The sequence below is a fragment of the Octopus sinensis genome, linkage group LG6 (assembly GCF_006345805.1).
Source record: "Octopus sinensis linkage group LG6, ASM634580v1, whole genome shotgun sequence".
NCBI classification, from domain to species: Eukaryota; Metazoa; Mollusca; class Cephalopoda; order Octopoda; family Octopodidae; genus Octopus; species Octopus sinensis.
The window spans coordinates 88,929,179-88,955,010 of record NC_043002.1 but is presented as its reverse complement, the minus strand read 5'-3'; the positions used below and the strand labels follow the sequence as shown (position 1 = coordinate 88,955,010).

Below are 25,832 nucleotides of genomic sequence, written 5' to 3'. Positions count from 1 at the left end.
ATCCTGTAGTAAATTCAGGGCATCCCGTAATAGACTCAAGGCATTCCATAATAGACTCAGGGCGTTCCATAATAGATTCAAGGCATTCCGTAATAGACTCAAGGCATCCTGAGATAGACTCAAGGTGTCTCATAATAAACTGAGGTATTTTCTAATAAATTCAATGGTGTGTTATGTCTTAGCTTATTACCTTCAATGGTTACTTACAACCTGAAGATGTTTCACATTGAGATAAGCTCATCTGTGTTCAGATAATTCAGATGAAAAAATATCTTGCAAGTTGTATGTAATATTGAGCTAAAACTATATGATATGTGTTTTTCACATTCTTTGTTCAATTTCCACCAATGTTGACTTTGCCTTTCACCCTTTCAGGATTGTTAAAATAAGTACTGGCATTGAGACACTTGATTAACCCCAACTCTAAAATTTGTGGCTGTATGCTTAAGTCAGAAATCTCATTGTTAGCAGTTTTGTTAGTTATTGATTTTATTTTTCTTTACTAACTTTCTACTATTATCTGGAAACTTGAATAGAGTATGTTTTAGGCAGGGTCCACTGTCATAGTGAAGATTGTGTGGAAGCTGCAGTGGAGAGAGACATGCAGGCAAAGAGGAAGGTGGAAGAAAGTCAAAGGTTACAAAAGGCAGCAAGCTGGCAGAAACGTTAGCACACCGGGCAAAATGCTTAGCGGTATTTCGTCTGCCGCTATGTTCTGAGTTCAAATTCCACCGAGGTCAACTTTGCCTTTCATCCTTTTGGAGTCGATAAATTAAGTACCAGTTACACACTGGGATCGATGTAATCGACTTAATTCCTTTGTCTGCCTTTGTTTGTCTCCTCTATGTTTAGGCCCTTGTGGGCAATAAAGAAATAGGAAAGTCAAAGGTTACAAGACAATAGCAAAGAGACCAGTGAAGCAGAGGAGAGGGGGGGAAAAAAGGAAGTAAAAGTACTGGCATTATCATGTGTTGTTCTGTTGCATATATATCCTGACACAATGTTATGTGTTCCTATGTGGAATGCTTCGCCTCATTCTACTTGAGAATAAAGTAGAAAGTAAGTAAATCAGCAAGCACCCTTTGAACATTGGGTGATACGCTGTGCTTAAGAAGACCCGTGGAGCCAAGTGAAATCGTAGTCATGGCTTATGCCAGTGTTGTGTAAATGATGCCTGTACCTTAGAGCATGTAAAAAGCACCCTTCGAACTTTGGGTCTCATGGAGGCAGTGACAAGTGAATGAGACCTTTGACAATATACCGTGCTTGAGAAAACCTGTCAAGCCAAGTAAATCCATAGACATGGCCGATGTCAGTGTTTTGCAACTGGTATCCATGGCAGTGGCACATAAAAAAGCACCCACTACATTCTTGGGGTAGTTGGCATTAGGAAGGGCATCCAGCTGTAGAAACCTTGCCAGATCAGATTGGGACCTAGTTGCAGCTCCCCAGCTTACCAGTTTTCAGTCAAACTGTCCAACTCATGCCAGCATGGAAAACAGACGTTAAATGATAATGATGATGTAATGCTAATGAGACTGAGAGAAATATTTGTTTTATTTGTCTGCAAATAAAGACTTTTGAAGAAGCTGGATAACTGATATATATATATATATATATATATATATATATATATATACACACATACTCTTTACTCTCTTTTTACTCTTTTACTTGTTTCAGTCATTTGACTGCGGCCATGCTGGAGCACCGCCTTTAATCGAGCAGCTCGACCCCAGGACTTATTCTTTGTAAGCCCAGTACTTATTCTATTGGTCTCTTTTGCCGAACCGCTAAGTGACGGGGACATAAACACACCAGCATCGGTTGTCAAGCGATGTTGGATGGGACAAACACAGACGCACAAACATACACACACACACACACATATATATATATATATATACACATATATACGACGAGCTTCTTTCAGTTTCCGTCTACCAAATCCACTCACAAGGCTTTGGTCGGCCCGAGGCTACAGTAGAAGACACTTGCCCAAGGTGCCATGCAGTGGGACTGAACCCGGAACCATGTGGTTGGTAAACAAGCTACTTACCACACTATTATTCGAGAAAACAAACAAAAAATGAAACAAAATCTAATTTCTTGCAACAAATTTAAAAGAGGAAACTAATAAGCTTAGTTATTTCATCATTTTTACCATCTGGCTAATTTTATTTTAGACTATATATCAAAAAAATTAGTTATGTTGTATAAAATGAAAAAGAAGGAATGAATAGTGATTATTTAACGTCTTTTCATAAAGGCCTGTCTGTATACATAGTCAGTCTTACCCTCTACTAATATCTTTTTCTCTTGCGATTCTTTTTTGTTGTTCTCTTCCTTCTAATCCATCATGTACTCTTTACTGTTTGTTGATGAAATTCATTCTTTAGCTATGCTTGTTAATATTTGCGCATGTCTCCCTGGCTTTGAGAGAAAAAAAAAATCAGTTAATTTTTAATACTGAATATTTATAATTTTTTAAAACAACTATTTAAAAATCTTGTGTCTGGGGAGAGTCAGAGAGATCGCTTCTTTGAAGAGCAAATTATATGACCTGCATTTTGTCTGGCATGCTAACGATTCTGCCAGCTCGCTGCCTTTTATCCATTGTCATTCAAATATCCTTAAGAAAAAAGTTTGGTTGACTCAAGAGATTTAGGGAATTATATGCATTACTAATACCAATAATCCCAGTTCAAATCTTATTGGGTTCATCTTTGTTTCACATCCTTCTAATTAACATTGATTAAATATTATCCATAATATATTGTTGATTCACTGACAGCATATATCTAATCTAATAAAAATTGATCTTGTAGTATATAACTAATGAATTAAAATTACAATTAAAATTAATTGAATAAACCCCCTCCCTTTTTTTAAAATTAATAAAGAGTAAATCAATATTTAATAAAAGAGTGTAAGTTCTATTAGATCACATAAAATTCCTGCTTCATTTCCTGTTTTCACTTCTCTCTCTGTACGTTTTATTCATTCCATCTCTTTCATACACATACACACACACACACACATGCGCACATGTGCACATACATGCACACACACGCACGCACGCATACACACACACACACACACACACACCTTTTCATTGTATGTTCTTTTTTCAATTTTCATCTATCTTCCTTTGAAATCTTTGTTTCTGTTCATGTCACTCAAGTTAGCACAATTAAAGATGGCACTTGTGTGTGTGTGTGTGTGTTGTGTGTGTGTGTGTGTGTGTGTGTGTGTGTGTGTGTGTTGTGTCATTCCAAGCAACAAAGGAGGCACAAAGGTTCTGACAGTATGTGTATGTATTGTTTGTGTGTGTGTTCCTTGTTGAACAGCAGTTAGAGGAGGGCACTGTGTCACATTAAACAACAAATCAACACAATCATAACATTCTCAGTTATATACTCTCAGTTGTTTATTTTCTTTTATTACATTTGGAATACATTTTAAACAAGAAAGCACTGCTGCTACTACTACTCCAACAACAACAACAACAAATAGATAATGCCTTGTACTTCATGTCAATGCTGTTTGTCCACCCATGAATATAATTGTATATTAATACCCTGAATTTCCTTTCATTGAAACCTGTACATTGACACAAACACACACACACACATTTACAAATGAGTGCATACATCATCATCATCATCATCATCATCATCGTTTAACGTCCGTTTTCCATGCTAGCATGGGTTGGACGATTTTGACTGAGGGCTGGCAACCAGATGGCTGCTCCAGTCTTGATCTGGCAGAGTTTCTACAGCTGGATGCCCTTCCCAACACCAACCACTCTGAGAGTGTAGTGGGTGCTTTTTACGTGCCACCGGCATGGGGGCCAGTCAGGTGGTACTGGCAATGACCTCGCTCGAATCTTTTTACGCATGCCACCGGCACAGGTGCCAGTGAAGCGACGTTGGTAACGATCACGCTCGAATGCTGCCCTTTGACGTGCCACGGGTACGGAAGCCAGTTGGCTGTTCTGGCAACGATCATGCTTGGATGGTGTTCTTGGCGCCCTACTAGCACAGGCATAAGTGCCAGTAAGGCGACGCTGGTAACGATCATACTCAAATAGCCGCTCTGTCAACGATCACACTCGTATGGTGCACTTTGCACCTCGCTAGCACGGATGCCAGTCATCGAAATGATTTTGATTTTTATATATGCTTATATATATTTCTTCATTACCCACAAGGGGCTAAACATAGAGGGGACAAACAAGGACAGACAAATGGATTAAGTCGTTTACATCGACCCCAGTGTGAAACTGGTACTTTATTTATCGTCCCCGAAAGGATGAAAGTCAAAGTTGACCTCGGCAGAATTTGAACTCAGAACGTAATGACAGACGAAATACCGCTAAGCATTTCGCCTGGCGCGTTAACATTTCTGCCAGCTCAACGCCTTTGTATGCTTATATATACTTGCATATATACAGCGCGCATGCACGCACACACACACACAGACTGTATTTCTTAACTCCTAGACCCTGGCCCCTATAAGTCCTGGTCATCTCTCAGTTGATTTTCGTTTACTTCTCTAATTCCCTGCATCTGTTTTTTTTTATCTACACACACACACACACACACACACACACTCTCTCTCTCTCTCTTCTCTTTCAATCTCCCTTTTGCTTGCTTACTATCTCTCTTTTGTTCCTCTCCCTCTCACTTGTCATTTGGCCTGTCTGTCTCTCCTTGATCAATCTTTCTTTCCTATTCTACTCCTTCGTATATTTTCTCTGTTTCTCATTATTCTGCCCTTCTCTCAATCCTTCTTTTATACTTCTATTTCTTTTTCGTGCTCTCCCATTCCTTCCTTTATCTTATCCTGCTTTCTTACTCTTCTTTCTTAAGAAATAGTAGAAATATGTGGTTATGAATTAAATCAAATTAATTTATTATTTATCAATTTTCATCTGGGATCTGATTAATCCTTTTACTTTGGCTAATATATATTTCAAAGGCATCTTTATATGGTCATCGGTGTCTTCATATTTTAGCAAGAAGAAATAGAAAAATCACTTTTCACCTTACGAGGTCTAACTTTGGTTAAAGGAATGCCTGGAAGCCATTAACATCCATTAATGCAAGGAATATGGTGAAAACAAATCCAAAGATCTGGTTTTGGTGATGCAGCGTTACTTGTTAAATAAATAATAGCTGATCCAGAAAGGATGAAATGGTTTGTTTCCTAAAAGCACTTGGTATCGGATTCCAGTCACACATTGATTGGTCCAGATTAGAGACAAAGAATTTGGTTTGGATGAATAAAAGAAAAATCCTCACGAAGAAAATAAACAAAACAAAACCAAACAAAGCAATGTTTTAAAAGTAGAATCAAATTAGAATGAAACTTATTTCAGCTGTAACAGGAATTTTCGTGCGTGTGTGTGTGTGTGTGCGCATGCGGCACACGCGTGCAAGTGCGTATATTTATATACATATGTATGATAGTTTAAGCTCAAATGTCAAGAGATGAGAAAAGTTTCGGAAGCTTGATACTGGATCATTGATTACAAATATGTGTGTAAGGTCTACCAGTAGACACCAGTAGTGAAGTGGTGTGGGGAGTTTTAAAACTATTCACCTCTCCCTTCCTGTTTCCTAGAGTTTACCTGACACCTCACTCTCAGTTTTAGGAAAGTGACTGTATTTTAATAAGTAGGCCAATGGAACTAGTTTGGTGGAAATCCCTCCCCAGAGGGCTTCCTAGCACTTTATCAATAAATTTTATTAGTTTTAACTCAATTTGCTACTTTCTATTTTTTTTCATCATCATCATCTCACATTTTTAAAAATTTGGTTTTTAGTGTGTTGTTTTAAATTTGGTCATTTTATTTTTTTTCCTGATCTTTCTGATTTATTTTTTCTGTCCCCATTTTCTTTCTCTTTTCCTGCCCCCCCTCCTCCTACAAAGAATAGATGTAAAACTAACTCTCTGCTTTCCATTTCACACTTATTTCAAATTTAGCAAATAAATATTTTACACTGCTCTCCTCTCCCTTAATCTTTGAGTTCTTCTCATTTTCTCAATATCTTTAGAAGCATTTATTGATTGTGTGTGTGTGTGTGTGTATGTATGTATATATATATATACTTGGAAATGGATGCATGGCATTCAGTTAAAGAATAATAATAATAATAATTATATATATATATATATATATATATATATAAACTGTTTGAACCAGTATTCACAATTTAACAAGTGACAGAAGAGAGCTTTTGTCTAAAATATCATCCCCCGATTCTATTGTTATTTAGTTTCACTTTTAAAAATGTTCAATTTACTTATATGCAAAAAGAAACAAAGGTAACAATATTAAAAGGTTGTTTTTAGTAATCATGCTATTAAAAGAATAGTTTCTCTAATTAAACCATGCCTAAGCAGATCTCAGAACCATCCAACCCATGCCATCATGGAAAGTGGATGTTAAATGATGACGTTGATGGTTTACATTATATTTAGACAATTTTCTTTTAACTGATATTATAAATTAAAAATCAGTTGTGTTTTGAAAAAATTCCTTGTTTTAAAATTTCCATATGCTAGAAAGGTATTTCAGATAGAGCGCATGTGTGTTTGTGTGTGTGTGTGTGTGTGTGTGTGTGAAAACAGGTGTGGCTGTGTGGTTAATAAGTTTGCTCTGCAACTACATGGTGGTTTTAGGTTCAGCCCCACTTTGCAGCAAATATCTTTCATTGAGCTGAATTTGAAAATAATCAAGAATTTACTGAGATTTAGTAAAATAATTTTGCCTCTTTGAATTTGATGTTTTTGAACATAATTAAAAAAAAGAAAATATTTCTTACATAAAATTACGATGAAATATTTTACTTTAAATATGAACATTTTAAAATAAAAGGGTTTGTTTCATAGAAATGGGGTCAGTTTCAGATAGGATAGCATAGGATCAGAAGGGTACAACAGAAATCTCAGGTGTAATGACATTTACTTGTTGGAACATTGCCCTTTTTTAGGATAGATTACTGCCTGTTTCTATCCAGCTGGTTATACTACCACAGTATAGTATGTACATGTGTATAGATGTGTTCATGTATGTATGCATGTGTCTGTGTTTATGCGTGTTTTCACATATATATGTGTGTGTGTGTCTGCATATGTATGATTATGTGTGTGTCTGCATATGTATAATTATGTGTATTTGTCTATATATATATGTATGCATATATGTGTGTGTCTGTATGTATGCATATGCATCTGTGTATGCATTTGTGTGTATGTATGTATATGTGTGTGTATGTATGCATATGTGTTTGTGTATGTCTACGCTCATGTGTGCATATGTCTGTATATTTGCGTGTGTGTGTGCCTGTATGCATATGTGAGCCTGAGTATGTATACATGTTTATATGTCTGTGTCTGTATGCATATGTGTTTTATGAGTTCCATTTGTGAGAGATACACCCCCTCTCCCACAAGAACAATTTGGAGTGACTAACAGGAATTGGGTAAGGAAACCTATTTATAAACACATAATAGATAGAACTTATATAAAGACTGACTGCCTTGTATATTATCTTGTCTTATCATAATATCCCATGCTTTGTTTCATTTACAATATTTCCTTAAGACTTAATGTGTATGCATCCTAGTCTTAGAATAGGGTATATACTATATCCCTGTTTATTATAAGAGATGACGGTGACAGGAAGGGTATTTGGCTTGGAAAATCTGTCCAACCCATGCCAGTAGAGAAAAAGTGAATGTAAAACTCTTCTTCCTTGTCATCTTCCCAATTCCTCCTCCTCCCCACCTTCCTCCCTTCTGCTCCACTTCTCCATCCCTCCTCTCCTCTTCCTCCTCCTGACAAGTTGGTGGGAGGCTCTGGCTGGTTTAAAGAGTGTGATGACATGAATTAAATAGAATGGTTTCCACCAGAAATTGAAGAACTGAGTCAAATGATTGGATCACCAAAAACTTGGTTTTCATCTACAGTTCTTGGTTTTTCTGAAAATTTGGAATGTGTAACATTTTCTCTTATTTGATATCAAGTCATAGGCACAGACGTGGCTGTGTGGTTAAGAAGCTTATTTCCCAGCTACATAGTTGTAGGTTCAGTCCCACTGTAAGGCACCTTCAGCAAATGTCTTCGTTTTCTACTATAATGCTGGGTCAACCAAATCCTTGTAAGTGGATTTGGTAGATGGAAACTGAAAGAAGCCTGTTGTATGTGTGTGTGTGTCTCCTTGTCTTGATTGTTGTACATGAATGTCATTCATTTCCAATATTTTGCAAAATCCTGTCTGGCCATGAGGTTAATATTACCTTGCTTGGAAATAGGTAAGAGTTGGCAGCAGGAAAAGCATCCAGCCATAGAAAATTCTGCCTCAGTAACCTCTATCTAATCAATGCAATTTTGGAAAAGTTGACGCTAAAATGATGAGGATAATGATAATTTTGAGTTTTTCCTATTGTGTTATTATATTTTTGAATAATAGGAAATGCACAGAAAGATTATGCAACAGAATATATTTTTTGTTTCTGATTAGTGTTTCAAACTATTTGTTGCTCTTTCTCTCTCTTTCTCTCTCTCTCTCTCTCTCTCCTCTCTCTCTCTCTTTCTCTCTCCTCTGTCCCTCACTCCTCTCTCCTCCCCAATGAAGCTTAACATTTATTAATTTTTGAACTTTTGAAGTGAAGTTGAAGCTAAACAACAACTAGAGAATAAAAGAGAATGAGAAGCAAACTTGACCATACTGCCATGCCTATATCTGTGTGTGCATGTATATATATATATATGTGTGTATGTGTGTGTGTTAGTTATTTTTAATACTTTTCTCACTGTGTTGCATGTTCATTTCTTTTTTGCATCTGTGATTTTATTTTATTTTATTTTTGATCTTCTATATATATGAAGACACATAATTTGTTTTGCTGCTTTACTTCTACGAAATGAGAAGATACATTGCGGAACTGTTATTTTAATGAGTTGTATCTATTTATTTCCTGATGAGGCACATCTGCACAGCCAGATGCTCTGAACCCAGTTGTTAAGTGTCCCACATGTGAGGGATCAATGCTATATGTATCGAAACAATTGTCGTGATTAATAGAAATTCTCGTATATTCCATCTTCCGTCTTTAACCACCATTCGAGCCGGATCGTTACCAGCATCGCCTTACTGGCACCTGTGCTGTTGGCATATGTAAAGATTCGATCGAGGTCATTGCCAGTACCGCCTGACTGGCCCCTGTGCCGGTGGCATGTAAAAGCACCCACTACACTCTCGGAGTGGTTGGCGTTAGGTAGGGCATCCAGCCATAGAAACTCTGCCAGATCAAGACTGGAGCTTGGTGCAGCCATCTGGTTCGCCAGCCCACAGTCAAACTGTCCAACCCATGCTAGCATGGAAAGCAGACATTAAACAACGACGATGATGATGATATATATAATACAAAATGGGACAAGAACGCAAAATATCCAGACAGGTGAAACAAAAAAGGGACAACAAAACATCCAGATACACAATACTAAGAAAACAAGGACGGGTCATTCGGAGTTTTCTTTCCTCAGTTGAGTTCCAGATTATCTTTGCAATTTTGGCTGGTTATACTTGAGATTGCTCCAATCTGGCCAGCCCCAAGGAAAAACTAACTTAAGAGCATTAGATTCCTTGGAAGAAAGTGATTATATATGAAAACAAGGACGGAAAAAAACAGAGAAAGTTACACAAATACAAATAACAGGACATAACAACAGGTGTCTTTCAACTAAGGATGAATTAAATTAAGTTGGCATGTGTGAAAGTAAAGCCTTATGGCAGGGATACAAGATTTCACAGGTATAGGGAAGAATATAGATGTTGCACAGACAACGGCTACACACACAGTAGATTAAATCAATTGATAAGTTTCTGATTCTAAAGTTTACTTTTTGTGACAGCAGCACATGTATGATTTATATTATTGCAAAAATTTTAAAGAACATAAAAAAAAAGATAATTATATTGATACAAACTTTATTGTTAATTTAAGTTTCAGGTTTATTTTGTTAATATTATAGTAATGATGCTATTTCCTTTCTCTTTCTAGGAATATTTATTTCTTGTCTTGTATTTGCTTATAATTTATCATTGTTTATTTAGTAATGTTTATTACATTTTTTATCTTCTTTTTTTCTTTCTCTTCTTCAGAAAATGCTGGAAAATCCCAAGCAACCTCCCGCTGTTGTGGAGGTGAGTTATATACACTTGTCTGCTTTTTTTGTTTATTTTTGTCTGCCTGTCTCCAAATATCTTTGAAGCAACATTGTGTTATGATTGTGTTATGATGTTCAACTACAAGAGCCTGAATGCCTGGTCATGTACTTTATATCATATTACTACAGTTACTGTATCTTAATCAAAAAGGGAAGTTGGTTCATACACAGCGTAAAGCTTATTTGTTCAGGGGGATACTTTCCTGCCATTTTCATAAAAGAAAACACCATAAAAGCTTTAACTGAAAGAACTCTTAGGTCCAGAACAACATAAGGTTACAGCTACTGGAATCTATACAGATAAACCTTAAAGCATATTTAAAGTCTTTTTAGTTTAGTTTCTCATTTTCTTTTTTTAGCTATATTAATTAAATAGAATATATTCATCTTAATCTCATTTGAACTGTTTTATGTAAAAAAAAAAAAAATTCTGACATGCTGGATTCATTCCAGCAGAAAATAACAGTGTCTACACATTCATGTATATACATTATTTTTATAGGACTACATTTAATGATATGACTCCACGCTATTGTTGATTGATAATGGTCCAACAGCATTTTCATTTATTTTCGAAGATATATATATTAATTTTTGATTGTAGGAACAACATCAATATAAAATTACAACAATGAAATAACATTAACAAGATAAATACATGATGAATGTCATCAAAGGGCAAAGAAGTAAACAATGTATTTAAAAGAATACATGCAGAAAGCATTTAAAAAAAAAAACTGAAGTTGGATGAATATTGGTTTGATCATATGTTTTTACTAAACAATTGTAATCAGACTAGAACAATGGATATGGTCATGGACTCTCATTCATATTTTCTTCTTTTCTGAATGTTTCACTCCAATCCTTCTTTTGTGAGTTGTTTTAGTTTCGTGTCTAGTAGGCAACCAGCCACATTTGAAATAACACATGATCGAAGGAGGTGTATTAAATTGCCTTACACATTTTTTTTTTGTTCTGTATCTTTCACTCTAACTATATCATTCTATGCTGGAGTTTTTTTTTTAACTTCCATCCACTCAAACTGACAACACTTCATCAGTTTTTCATCAGTCAGCCTCATTGCATATTCATGCTCTCACAATTTGTAACTGATGCCATCTTAGCTGACTTAAGCTAAGTTGATCCCTGAGATCAGTAATGTATGTAATAAATTTTCTACATCATTACCAAGCATTTTCAAGATGTCATAGCATTTCTGTTACACATACCATGCAGCTGCAACAGGGACATATATGTAAATGTCCTTGTTGCAAACAAGGGTAGATGTCCTCTAAGCACTTTTAGTGATCTGTGCTGCCAATGCTATTACCAATGACAGTATAACCTTTGTTAGCATAAAGTCATGTTTAGTGTGCATGTGAATGCAATGGTAGTTTTTGCTATCTACTAAAGTCTATTGATAAACAAGCACACATAACCAAGGTGGCCAGGTAAATGTCTTTACCTTTTACCAATACATTGCCAGACGAAGATATAATTAGAAATATATCTAGACAGTTCTGTACCAAAAAAAATCTTGTTTTTCTTTTTCTTTACTGTGCATGATGTATATGTGTGACACTTTGGCTTTCCATTGTCAAAATCTCACACTGTATTTAAGACTATTGACCCATCATGACAAGTCCTATACTTACAATATGTTAATATCACCTGCATTTCACTATGGCTAATGTATTTTTCATTATAATCAATTTTCACTTTACTTCTTTGAACTAGTTTCCTTGGTGACCAACAGTGGTTATCGATTTTTAGATATTTCTGCTTGATGATTGCCTCAACAGTAGCAATATTAATAACATCCTTTGAATCTTTACCAAGTTAGGTCAAACATTGTTATTACATTGATTGATATTAACATAATCAATCCAAGAGACTGAACTTAACAATTTGGTCTCAATGGATTGATTGTTTTGTTATTTATCTTGATATTTTATTGATCATTAAGCTAGCAAGCTGGCTAAATTGTTAGCATGCCGGGCAAAGTGTCAAATGGCATTTTGTCCATCTTTATATATTCTGAGTTCAAATTCTGCTGAGGTCAACTTTGCCTTTTGTCCTTTTGGGGGCAATAAAATACCAATTGAGTACTGGGGTCAATGCAATCGACTTGCCACCCACCCCCGAAATTACTGGCCTTGTGCCAAAATTTTAAATCAATATTTTATTGACCATTCTAATTTTCAATAGAACTACACTATCCTCATAACTCTTAACTTTTTCTTTTTTGTAAAGGAATATTTTGACAAATTAAGGAATATTTTGTCAAATTTATAAAAACTGTAACAGAAGTCAAAAGTTAATCCTATTTATTCTATTGTTAATAATTTTTTTATGTCTACTAAATCTTATGACTTTGGAAGTCTTGGCTTATTGTGTAAACTATGATGGCAACAAAGAGTAAAAGATAAAATGATGATATGATGTCTATTTTTTCAACAAAATAGCATAATAAACCTGTAAATGTTAAGAGAAGAATTTACCATTAATTCAAAGTATTTGCCAGACAACAGTGAATTGTTTCATAGAGCATACACACATGTAAAAAAATAAAAAAATTGTCAGTATTTTCCCACTCCCACGACCATTTCCCAAAATCTGTGAGTTAAATACTTGATAGTGTAATCTAGCAGTTATTTAGTGTTAATATCATTTTAAAAAAATTAAATGTTTTCATGTCATATAACATCTCTGCTTGGTTTGTTTTGAAATCATTTTCTAATAAGTCTGCTCCGGGCCTGGAGGCCCATGAGATTGGAGCTTATCCAGATTTTGAAAGTATTTAAGCTGAGAATATAAGACACCTCTTCAGCAGAATGCCAATCTATTGCAGGGTTAGCCCCCAGATGTAACTGGCACTCATTTTTGGTAAGTTTATTGAAGCAACATAAAATGAAGCACCTAGCTCAAGAAAACAATGCAAGACCAGGTTCAAGAATTGAACCACTACCTATTGATTATGAGCCCAACACTCTAAATTACTTGACTATGTGCTTTCACATTTTCTAATATAGCAAGCAAAATTATAGAAAATCTTTAAAGGTCACTCACTGGACATTAGTTTCAGGGTTATGATGAAATATGCTGATTTTTTTTTTTTTTTTTTACTGCTGCATCAACATCTTTAATGGTAGTGATTGGGTAGGTTAAAACAATTTATTCTGTAATTACTGTTGAGTAAAAATGTTAGGATTACATACAAAATATTTAAACATTTAGAGCTAAATACTTCCAAAATATCTTTTATCTCTAGCTGTTCGTCACAGAATTTTGAAATATAACAGCTAAAGACGTGAAAAAATTGGATGTAATTTTTTCCTCTATATCTCTAGTCAATTCCACTTCCATGCACGTACACATACACATGTATGCACACACACACACACACACTCACTCATACATGCACATTCTGTATCTCGTATGCATTCATTCTTTCTCTTTCTCTCTCTCTCTCATATACATTTATTCCCTCTCTCTCATACACATATGCATACACACATGCATACTTTCACCCACACATACTCATTCGCTCTTTCTCCTTCACACTCACATGCTCATTCTTTCTCTCACATACATACATACACACACACACACACACACACACACACACACACACACACCCTGTACTTAGGAATCTCTAACATGATAGTAAAGTTTCGTGTTTCTTGACACATTACATGAATAAGTTTGCGTGAATGTGTGCATGCACAATAGTGACTGATCCATGCTATTCAATAGTATTTATTGACATACAAGAACCAATGGCTAAGGTAGTCAGGTAAATGCCTTTACCTTTTACCAATGTATTATCAGATGAAAATAAACTAAGACATACCAGTCTGGACAATTCTGTACCATAAATGTAATGCTTATTTCTACTGTGCTTGATGTGTTGTGCCTTGGTGAGATTCCTTGGCACTCCATCAACACCAAAATTCTTAACAGTTTTATTTTATTCAGTAACTAATTTCCACTGTATTCTGTTGACCTAGCTACCTATTATTTTACCTAAATCACCAAATTTATTTATGTACCTGCTTTCTTTTGTTGTTGGTTTTCCTATATCTTAACCTCTTTTCCCCTTCCCCTACCCTATCTTTATTTTATCTCTGCCAGTTTCTAAATACACCTGTACTTAGTTTTGTATGCTATATGTTCTGGCGGCCACACTTTCAGTTTTCAGAAGTTATGCCAAAATGTTTTAACTTTGTATTTTCTTTTATTTTACATTTATAAATATAATAGACATGTTACATGCCTTATCTGAGACTATTTATAAAAAAAAAAATACAGGGTAGAATGTTTTTCCTCAGCTATCCTAGGAAGTAATATGTGATAAAGCAGTTTTTGTTGTCGACTCTCTGTTTGCAAATACACCTACACAAGGTCAAAGTTTTAGTGACAGTCGATAAAATTATATAGACACTATCATCTAAGCACTGCAAGTAGTTTTGGTTACATAGAAAATGTTTGGTTAATATTGCAGTGACATTTATGTTCTGAGTTCAAATTCTGCTGAGATCAACTTTACCTTTCATTCTTTCAGGGTTGATAAAATCAGTGCAAGTCAAGTACTAAGGGCAATGAAATCAACTATCACACTCCCCACTTAATTTCAGGCTTTGTGCTTATTGTAGAAAGGATATCTAGTAAAATTATTTAGAGCAGGGGTTCTCAACTGGTGTCCATATGACCTTTGGAGGTCTATATAAAATTTTGTTGTTAAAATTTCTGTGTAATAAACTGCTTATACATTAACAATATGCAAAATATTTTAACAATTTTTTAATAAAATTCCTTATAATATTTGGATCTTTTCGGTTTGAACGGCAGTTTTTAACATAATTTCTAGGTAACTAAAAAATTTTAAACTTCGTATACTGATAGAATGTGTTTATAAAACATCTTTTTCTCTTGGCTTTTTTGAGAAAATTCTATAGTTTGTAAGATATTTGTTGTTCTTTTTCTTCAATTTCAACCAATCACTGACGTCTATTGAGGTAAAAACATTCTGTGCTGCATGAATATGTCCTTCGTTTAAGAAACAGATTGGGTTTATTTACATTTGTGAAGAAAAAAAAGATACCCTTCCCCCCTAACCCTAAAACAGATTGAAATGCAATAGATCGATACTAGGGTCATAATTATGGGTGACAATTTCATGACACCGCTAGAAAAAACTGCTGTGCAAACTGAAAAGATCCTAATATTTAAATATGGAAATATAATGGGATTTTTTTAAACATCAAATGGCTATGAGGGTCTACATAAGTAATATAGGAATCAAAGGAGTCCATAGATAAAAAAAATGGTTGAGAAACACTGATTTAGAGATACCATTGAGGCATTACAAATACTTTTGGCTTGAAATAAAATATTTGTTTGATCAAAATATCAGTGATAGTTAGGAAAATTATATAAAAACCAACATCTGGGCATTGCAAGCTGTTTTGGTTGCTGAATATTCCTGTTTCTAAAAGCAAATATACACTATCCCTTCTATTCAGGTGCCATGCATACAGACATTGGTAATCATGAACTTTAATGCCAAAGTCTGAAGATTCTGGATTGTTTTTTAGAAAAAGTATAGCAGTAGTTTCCCATTACCTTCTGTTTCTCACCACCAGTTTAATTTGCTAGTCTCCTACTTTTCCAAGATTACCCTTGAGTCACTGAGCCTATTTAACCTTTAGGCAGAGGTATTGGTTAATGTGATAGAGCATTGCTTAGAAGCCATCTCTTTTCTGCATCCTGTACACTTTAGTCAATGGACCGTCGTCTGTTATTTAACCCATAACTGGGGCCCTTGATACAGGAACACTATCTAGGCATTTCAAGAAGTTTGGGTTATTTAAAGAATGTTTGGTAAAAATTTCAGTGACAGTTGGTAAAATTATATAGAGATAAATTACAGGACTCGGTACAAATGCAGAGTATTCTTTTATACATTATAACTGAAAGGTTTTGATTTCCAACACTTAGAGTTACTCATTTCCAATCATCAGCTGCTAAACTGAGCTGTCGTGAATATTTTTTGAAATATGAAGTGAAAGTTTGAATTTTAAACAGAACATAAAAACAAGGCTTGGAAATGATTAACTCTGAGTACTAGAGCCTTTCAGTTATAATGTAATATATCATCATCATCATCATCATCATCATCGTTTAGCGTCCGCTTTCCATGCTAGCATGGGTTGGACGGGTCAACTGGGGTCTGTGAAGCTGGAAGGCTTCGTCAGGCCCAGTCAGATCTGGCAGTGTTTCTACGGCTGGATGCCCTTCCTATATATATATATATATATATTTAAAAATATGATAAAATTTTCATAAGAATTTATCAAGTAGTTAGCGTGAGAAACCTCATAAGAGAAAAAAATCCATCAATGTTTTTACTTAAATATATTTATTTATATTATATAGAGGGCATTTTTACACATAAATGCCCTCTATATAATGTATATATATATGGTGATTGTGAGTGAATTTAATTCATTTGAAGTGCCTGTATACTTTTGTGTGTGTTTATGCATTAACAGAAGCTTTACAATATATACTGGTGTTACTGTAAATGTGTGTGTGTGTATAAATTAAAGCATGATATATGTTGAAGCAGATGGTGTCTTTTGTGTATTTGCTCACATGCATATGAGTGCTTACGTTACAGTGTATGCACGGCTGTTTATTGCAATGTTGCTACAACTGTTAATTTCATGCTGTTTAAAAAGTGTGTGTGAATCTCTGTATGTATGTATGTATGTATGTATGTATGTATGTGTGTGAGTATATACATTTGTATTCATTTTTGTGTTTTACCAATGCTTGACATGCTTCAGTAAGTATTATATACAAAAATATCTGCATATTCTTATTGGTGTAAAAAATTATATAACTGTCTGTTTCAGTGCATTATATAATGAATAATGTATGGTGTGTGATTGTGTGTGTGTAGTGTATGTATGCATGTATGTATGTAAACATACACATACGTGCATAGACCATACAAGGATGGATGTTAGCTAGTATTTACATATGTTTATATATGTGCATAAATGTATGGTTTATTTCTTTATTAATAATTAGGTTAGTTTTATAAATCTGTTGCAACCTTTATGGCCTAACCATAATGGTCAAAACATATATAAAATTGTAAAGCTAATATATATATATTTATAAAACTCTATTTGCCGAGTGATTGAGTAGCTTATTCAATATGAAAATGAACTGTTTCGACTAACAAACACATCATCATTTAACTTTCACCCTTTCATGCTTGCATGAGTTGGACAGGGTTTACTTGAGGCAGATTTTGTCTGGCTGGATGCCCTTTCTGTCACCACTTTTTTTCCCAGGAAAATAACATTTCCCCATAGCTAGACATAGTCTTGCAGAATATTGGAAAGGAACAACACTGCTTGTCTGACGGTGACAATCATTTTACAGTTATCCTGCAGTGTCAAGACAAAGAGACATAAACACATGCGTGCGTACACACACACACACATACACACATGGCGGGCCTCTTTTTGTTTCTGCTACAAAACCACTCACAAGGCTTTATTCAGCCCAAGGCTATAGTAGAAGACAGTTGCTCAAGAAACTGAACTTGGAACTGTGTGGTCAGGAAGCAAATTTCTTACCGCACAGCCATGCTTGGATATCAATCATAATGATGATGCTGGTGGTGGCAACAGTGATGACAGCAGTTTCTAATCTCGGCACAAGGCCAGTAGGTTTGAAGGAAGGAAAGGTGTTTAGTCAACACCAGTAGTTGGCAAGTACTTCGTTTTATTGACTTCAAAAGGATGAAAGCAAAATTGATCTGAACTCAGCACAAAGAGCCAAATACATTCTGAGTTTAAATCATGTTGTGGTCAACTTTAATGGTAATAATAGTTGTAGTAGTAGTAGTAGTAGTAGTAGTAATAAAAATAATATTTGTTTCAACTTTTGGCACAAAGCTAGCAATTTTAGGAGAGGGAGGAAAGCCAATTACAACTACTCCAGTGTTTGGCTGGTACTTTATCAACGCCATAAAGATGTACCACAAAGTTGATCTTGGTAGATTTTGAACTCTGAATGTAAAGAGCTGAAAGAAATAGCATTAGGCGTTTTGTCAACACGTGACCTATTCAGCCGGCTTGCCACTTTAATAATAATGGTTGCAAATTTTAGCACAAGGCCTGAAATTGTGGGGAGGGAGTTAAGTTGATTACACCAACCCCAGTACTCAACTGGTCCTTATTTTATCAACCCTGAAAGGACGAAAGACAAAGTTGACCTCAGCAGAATTTGAATTCAGAATGTAAAGATAGATGAAATGCCTCTAAGGATTTTGCCTGGCATGCTTACCATTCTATTGGCTCACTGCTTTTCAAATAGTGATAATAGAAATAATATTTGTGTGTAAGTGTGTGGGGTAGTGTATCTATGCTTCTTTCACTCATGCTTCTCACTTACCCCTATCACCCTAGTTGTCTCACTTATCCATTGCCCCTCATACACTTGTTACCCTTTCTGGACCACCTACTATCAATGTCCATCATTTATCCAATTCTATTACTGTAAGTCTCTCCTCCTCTTTCACCACCACATTATTCTCCCCCTGTTTTTACAGAATTTTAAGGATTCAGAATTTTCAGTGTACATAACATTTCCACTATTATTGGTGACACTAAAAATCCACGCAGAACACTCTGTAAAATAGTTTCTGAGTGAGCATAGACATGGGGCCAGGAAGATCCTTTGTCTTGTCAAGGACTTGGTTGCCTCTTTAGTGCTTGTGTCATAGAAAAAAAAATGGCTTAATATACTCTGTAAAGAGCCTTTAGTTATGTTGAGGACATGACAACCTCACTAGTGCTGGTTGGTGTGCAGAGGAAAAAAACTACCCAGTTCACTCTGTAATGGGGCTGGTGTCAAGAAGGGAACCTAGCCATAGAAAGGAAGCTAAATAGGAAATGCATGTGTTGTAGTCTTCTGATCCATCTAGGTGACCAACACTTCTGAATATGTGCTGTCTCAGACAGTGGCAACCTGTCCAGCCTATGCCAGCATGGAAATTGGACATAAAATGTTGATGTATCTATATTTGTCAGTCTGTCTGTCTGTTTATGAAAGGCAAAGTTGACCTTGACAGGATTTGAACTCAGAGCCCCAAGTGTCAGAACACGTGCTGCAAAGGCATTCTAATGATTCTGCCAATTTGCTGCCTGTAAATATTAACCAGTGTATGTATGATTTATATAGTGGGTTTATAAATCCATAAAATCGGCAATGAGTGGATGATTTATGTGAATAAATGTATTAATAAAATGTATGATTTATGTGAAGGATTTGTAGACCCATACTATGGATAAAGAAGCTATGATTTGATGGGGTGGGGATGCATGTTTGTGTATATTATATGTATCTACTCAATCATAAAACACAAATATTTGCTTAAAATATTTTCTGCTTGTCTTCGAAATGTGTCCATATTTACTGTTACTGCAAGGGTGCATGTGTACGCACGTGAGTGCACACACACATACACACACACACAATCATTCATTCATACTTCCACACACACACAACCTAAACACAGACTTGAACATAAACCTAACTGCATACATGCACATGCACAAACATCACTGCATGCACCCCACTATCAGCTCACCTAATCATGTGCGCATGCACATACCCATCTACCTAAATATATGCATGCACATCCCCTGCCTAGAGATGCGGAGACACGTGCATGCCCAACTAGATGTATGTAAACACATGAATGCACACAGCTACCTAAACATACATACATATAAACACACAAACATACATACCTACCAACATGCATACACACACACACACAAATCCACCCACCTAAATTCACCCCCTCATCAAACATAAGCACGGACATGTACTCTTTCTTTGACACACTAGTAAACTTGGGATCTTACACAAGTACACACATCCTTACACACACACACACACACACACATACACACATGTATATATACACATACATACAAACACACAGACACACAAACATATATAATTCTCTACACCCACACTTTCTCCTATATACACACACAATCTCTCTATATACATGTATTTACTTATACACATGCACATTTTCTTGTATGCATGCATTCTCCTTTATGCATACATGTGCTATACACACTCAGTCTTCTCTGCATACTCTCACACACACATCATAGATTCTAGTATATACATACATTCCTCTATACACATATAGTCGCGTGTATTCGTATAGCCAAAATTGCACATACACATGTTCCTGTACATCTACACATTCCCCTATACTTAAGCACAGCTTTCATAACCTCTCATTTCTTCTTATACATACACATATCCTTACACACATGTATCCATGTGTACATGGAAATGTACACATGAATACAAGCTGCTCTGAGATAGTTGCTTCAAAATGAAGCCAGCTCTTGCAAACACCACATCCTCCTGCTCCTGCTTCTTCTTCTCATCCTTCTACTCCTTTGAACATTGTCTGCTGCAGAATTTGTTTTTCCCCCACTACCACCAGCATCACCACTGCCACCATCTTAACTATTAGTTATTGATTGTATTCTTTGAAGTTCTACTTTAAAACAATAAACTGGTCTCTTTGTTGTAATTTTCTATATCTTGCTGGGGAAACCTCATTTGAACAAATTCAGTGAATAATGATTTACCATTTATAAACTCTAACTTAATCAAATACTGGTCTGTGTATGTGTGTATGTGCATATGTTTCAATACTTCCCCCCATTCCATACTCTTCATACAATACTTATATCCTCATTTAAAAGTTAACCATGTTAAAATTATCAAATGTTCAATAGATTAATGGCCTTGAAGGCTATGGGTGTATGATCCCTTGACTATTATTTTTATTCCTTATCTATCCATTTATTCTTTTTAGCTATTATCAAGTTGTTAACAATATTTTATTGGTAATTTGAGAATGAAATAGTAGTTGGTTGGTTAATTGCCGTGATTGTTCAGAGGCTTCTGTGGCATGGAGCTAAGAGATCAAACTGTTCTGAAGGCAGCACATACATCCAGCTTGCTGAATCCATCATGTGTTTGTTGAATTTTTCTGTATATTTGGTTCAAAGTTTAACTGAAAAAAAGTGTTCCATTATTTGAAAAGTAGGTATGAGTTGGCAACATGAACAGCATTCAGCCACAAAATAAGTATTTGTCAAAACTATGCTGGCATAGAATATGAATGTAAAATGAGCAAATGAACTTGATAAAAAGCTAGAACTTTACAAAAAGCTAGACATCCTAGACAAAAGTCAGTGAACAACATTTTTCAAAGTTAGTGCTAGTTGAGTTCAGTTACCTTACACGAGTTACATGGAATGTAAGAGATGTAGATTGTTTCTGTTAGAAAATGTGTTAGTAGACTACTAACTTAAGAAACAAGTGTATCTGTTATATGAAAGTATCATCAGAGACAGGTCTCTATACAATATTTCAAATGCTGATGAGTAGGAATAAATTCAATAGTGTTACCATTATCTTGAATATATAAACATGTGTTCAGGCTGTGTATTATCATCAAATAATATCAGGAATATATACACATCTGTTTTGAATATTGTTATCAATTCTCTCAACTGGCATTGTTCAATTCTATGAGAAAAATGAAAAAAATGTTTATACATACTCCTCCCTCCCCTCCTCTCTCTCTATATATATATGTTTATTTATTTATTAGATTTTGGGAAGAGTGTAGTCTAGTTTCCACAATCTACATCAGTTAATCATTAACTGTTGTGTAAAGGGATTAATTAGTTTAATCATCTCTTAATTTATCATACTGAATCACAATCATCCCTTTCCTTCCTTAAAATCAGCTAAAAGAATGGTTCTCTAGACACACATTTCCTCAAAATAAATTCTAAAACTAACCTTTCAACTTTTAAGTGAAAGTTGTTTGGTAAAGCAATGGATTAAGCTTTCAGGTCTCTCTTGGCGTGATTTTTACCTTTCATGTACAAGCTTTGATTAATTTGACTAAATCCCCTCTCTTCCCACTTTTTTACCAACTGAGAAATCCCGATTGCTTGTACCAGCTTAACGTCACATCTTTTCATAGGTGTGAGAAATCCTGATTGCTTGTACCAGCTTAATGTCACATCTTTTCATAGGTGTGAGAAATCCTGATTGCTTGTACCAGCTTAACGTCACATCTTTTCATAGGTGTGAGAAATCCTGATTGCTTGTACCAGCTTAACGTCACATCTTTTCATAGGTGTGAGAAATCCTGATTGCTTGTACCAGCTTAATGTCACATCTTTTCATAGGTGTGAGAAATCCTGATTGCTTGTACCAGCTTAACGTCACATCTTTTCATAGGTGTGAGAAATCCTGATTGCTTGTACCAGCTTAACGTCACATCTTTTCATAGGTGTGAAAAATCCTGATTGCTTGTACCAGCTTAATGTCACATCTTTTCATAGGTGTGAGAAATCCTGATTGCTTGTACCAGCTTAACGTCACATCTTTTCATAGGTAGGAGATAGTCAAATGGATCAACCTTAGTACAGAGGTAGCAGGAATGTGCTGAGGAGTGCTTACTACTGATATAAGAAACTATTATTTAGATAAGGTACTCGTGGAATATATCAAATTAATGTTTCAAAATTTCATTTTTACACAATTTTGTTTCTCAAAGATTCCTAAATCAACCAACTGCAAAATTGTCTTTTTTTCCTTCTTTTACTCCTTCCTTTGGATTGAGGTTTCTTTAGTTAATTAGCTATCAAAGATACAAAAGATGCAAAACATTGAGAAACAGGAGTGGCTGTGTGGTAAGTAGCTTGCTTACCAACCACATGGTTCCAGGTTCAGTCCCACTGCGTGGCACCTTGGGCAAGTGTCTTCTACTATAGCCTCGGGCTGACCAAAGCTTTGTGAGTGGATTTGGTAGACGGAAACTGAAAGAAGCCTGTCAAATATATGTATATATATGTGTCTGTGTTTGTCCCCCCAACATCGCTTGACAACTGATGCTGGTGTGTTTACATCCCCGTAACTTAGCTGTTCGGCAAAAGAGGCCGATAGAATAAGTACTAGGCTTCCAAAGAATAAGTCCTGGGGTCGATTTCCTCGACTAAAGGTGGTGCTCCAGCATGGCTGCAGTCAAATGACTGAAACAAGTAAAAGAGTAAACATTTCACAGAAGTTAAAATATCTGATTTGAAATTTGATGGTTTCAATCTTCAAGAAATTTATTTTGGAAACGGATTTCATCAATAAAACTGAAATTGTGTTTTTCTCATGTTCTTGGTATGGCTTTTATTGTCATTCTTAAGAAAATTGTGGTACTAGCAAGAACCCTGTATTCGATTTTCATTTTGTTTTTAAACTGACTAGTCAAATGTTAAAAGAGCTGCAATAACTATTAAATTCACTCTTTTGATAATACAGAAATTTATTTTTGTATGAAAAATATTTTTGAGACTTTTGTATACCTCTTTATTTCAATTATAAAATGATGGTAATGAATCACTGACTACATGAACAAAAATTCACATTTCCCAGGGAAAAAAAATTATATTTCTAATTATATCAGGTTCGACTTTTGATCTATAGGAGAGAGAGGTGTAAGCCGGACATCCTGTTATGTAACCATTGACCCAATAAATATCTTTTCACTTATCATAGCATAGAAACTAAATTGTCAAAAATTTAAAGTTCCATTGTACCTTGCCCCATTCAATAAAAAAATGCTTTATGGCTTCTATTGATGCAGAGAAAATTCTCTTTTTGTTCTGAGAAGGACCAATGATATTTAGTAATATCTGCCTGAGTGAACACTGCAAGCCACATATTTTTTTGTTCATTTCCTGGTTAGAATTACTTTTTCTGTTCAGTTTTTTTTTCTCAGGTTTTAGATAAAATAGGTAAATTATGAAAACCTGTGTACGTGATTAATTTCAATAGTTACTGACTGACTGAAGTTTTTAACTTTATGAAATGATTTAATTGCTTGTTGTAGTAATGAACTTTATGTTTTATATTATCTGTTTCTGGCAATATGAACTAGCAAGAAATGTGTCCTTGGGTGATATTTTATCAATTTGTGTATGTGTGTGTGTGTGTGTGTGTGTGTCCACATCCACATACATCGGCACAATGTTGGGGAAAAGTATTGAAACAACAGAAATCCAAAAAGATAATTACCATCTCAGGGATAAGCTGAAATGGTAGTGTTAGACCAAATCTCTTGTACCATTTATTAACCCTTTCGTTACCAACCCGGCTGAAATCGGCTCTGGCTCTGAGTACAAATGTCTGGTTTTCATACGTAAGTTTTGAATTAAAATCTTCCACCAAACCTTAGTCACAATTTATGTTTCTAACACTAGCTTAATGATAACTAAGTTATTTTAATAAATTCTTTGTTATATTTAAAGTAATTGAAAGAAACACAGAGCATTTCAAAATAAATACCGTAACGAAAGGGTTAATATATCTTATTGCATTCTGAGTTGAAATCAAGTGAATTGTGTTGATAAAGTCAAATCTGTTCAATTAAATTATACCTTTTCCACAAAATCTATGCTATTCAACTGAAGTTAGAAATCATTATTATTAGCTCAATTGTCTTGTTTGGAAACTGACCATTGTATTTACATGCACTTCTGACAATCACTCACATCGGTTGATTGCTTCCCAAACTTCCTCTTTTGCTTTCGTTAGTTGTCATGGGGATAAAATTCAGGAATATTTTTGTCAGAATATGAAAACATTGCAAACGAAAGGCGACAATAGTACTGACTTAACATTTATGTATTAAAGTACTAATTAACTTTCATGAACAAAATACATTGGTAATGTGTTTCATTAAATATAGCTGTTGTTGTTTAGCTGTAGATCAGACTTGATTAAGCAGGTTAAAAGCATTCTAGACATGATCATTGGCATGACCATTTCCTTTTTTTTATTATCTAGAACAACAGTGACCTGTGTATTGTTTTTTTTTCTCTTTTTCAAGATGTGAGATTTTGAAGGAGATTTGGCTGTTGTTTCTAGCAGGTTGAGCAACCAAGTAAATGTTCGCTCAGCTCATTGTTGATTGGGCTTTTAAGCATAACTTAATCAAAGATTTTACATAACATGATGAAGGAAGAGTTTAATTTAAATATATAAGCATTTTAAAAGCAGGTGATTCTGTATTGTTGAACCAGTAGTGGTCTTAAGTTGGGTTGATATCAAGAAGTTACTTCTAAAAATATGAGGAAGATTTTACTCAGTGTTGGCTTTTCTTGACTAATTTACACTAATTTTCAAAGTGAAATTATTGAAGACAGTTTGAAATCTGCTGCAAAATATTTTGAAACAAACCTAGCCTGCATAATTGTACATACATTTATCAATATCTTAATACTGTCACAACAAAATGCCCCTGATGCAATTTGTAGAGTGGTTAGCAAGTGTAACAGAGAAAACATAAGGTTGAGAGGTCTTTGCAGCCTCTCTGGTGCTGCCACCATGATAAAATGCACTTAGTACATTCTGTAAAGTGATTGGCAAATAAACAGAGAAAAGACCTGTTGAG

At 35.0% G+C, this 25,832-nt stretch overlaps 1 protein-coding gene across 1 annotated transcript in view; it reads left to right on the top strand.

The window, feature by feature from the left end:
* LOC115213544 (protein phosphatase 1 regulatory subunit 14B) overlaps window positions 1-25,832 on the top strand; it is a 201,115-nt gene that overhangs the window by 154,375 nt on the left and 20,908 nt on the right. The window contains exon 3 of the mRNA XM_029782577.2: window positions 10,179-10,220. Within this exon, the coding sequence (XP_029638437.1) occupies window positions 10,179-10,220 (42 nt within the window). The remainder of the gene's footprint in view (window positions 1-10,178; window positions 10,221-25,832) is intronic.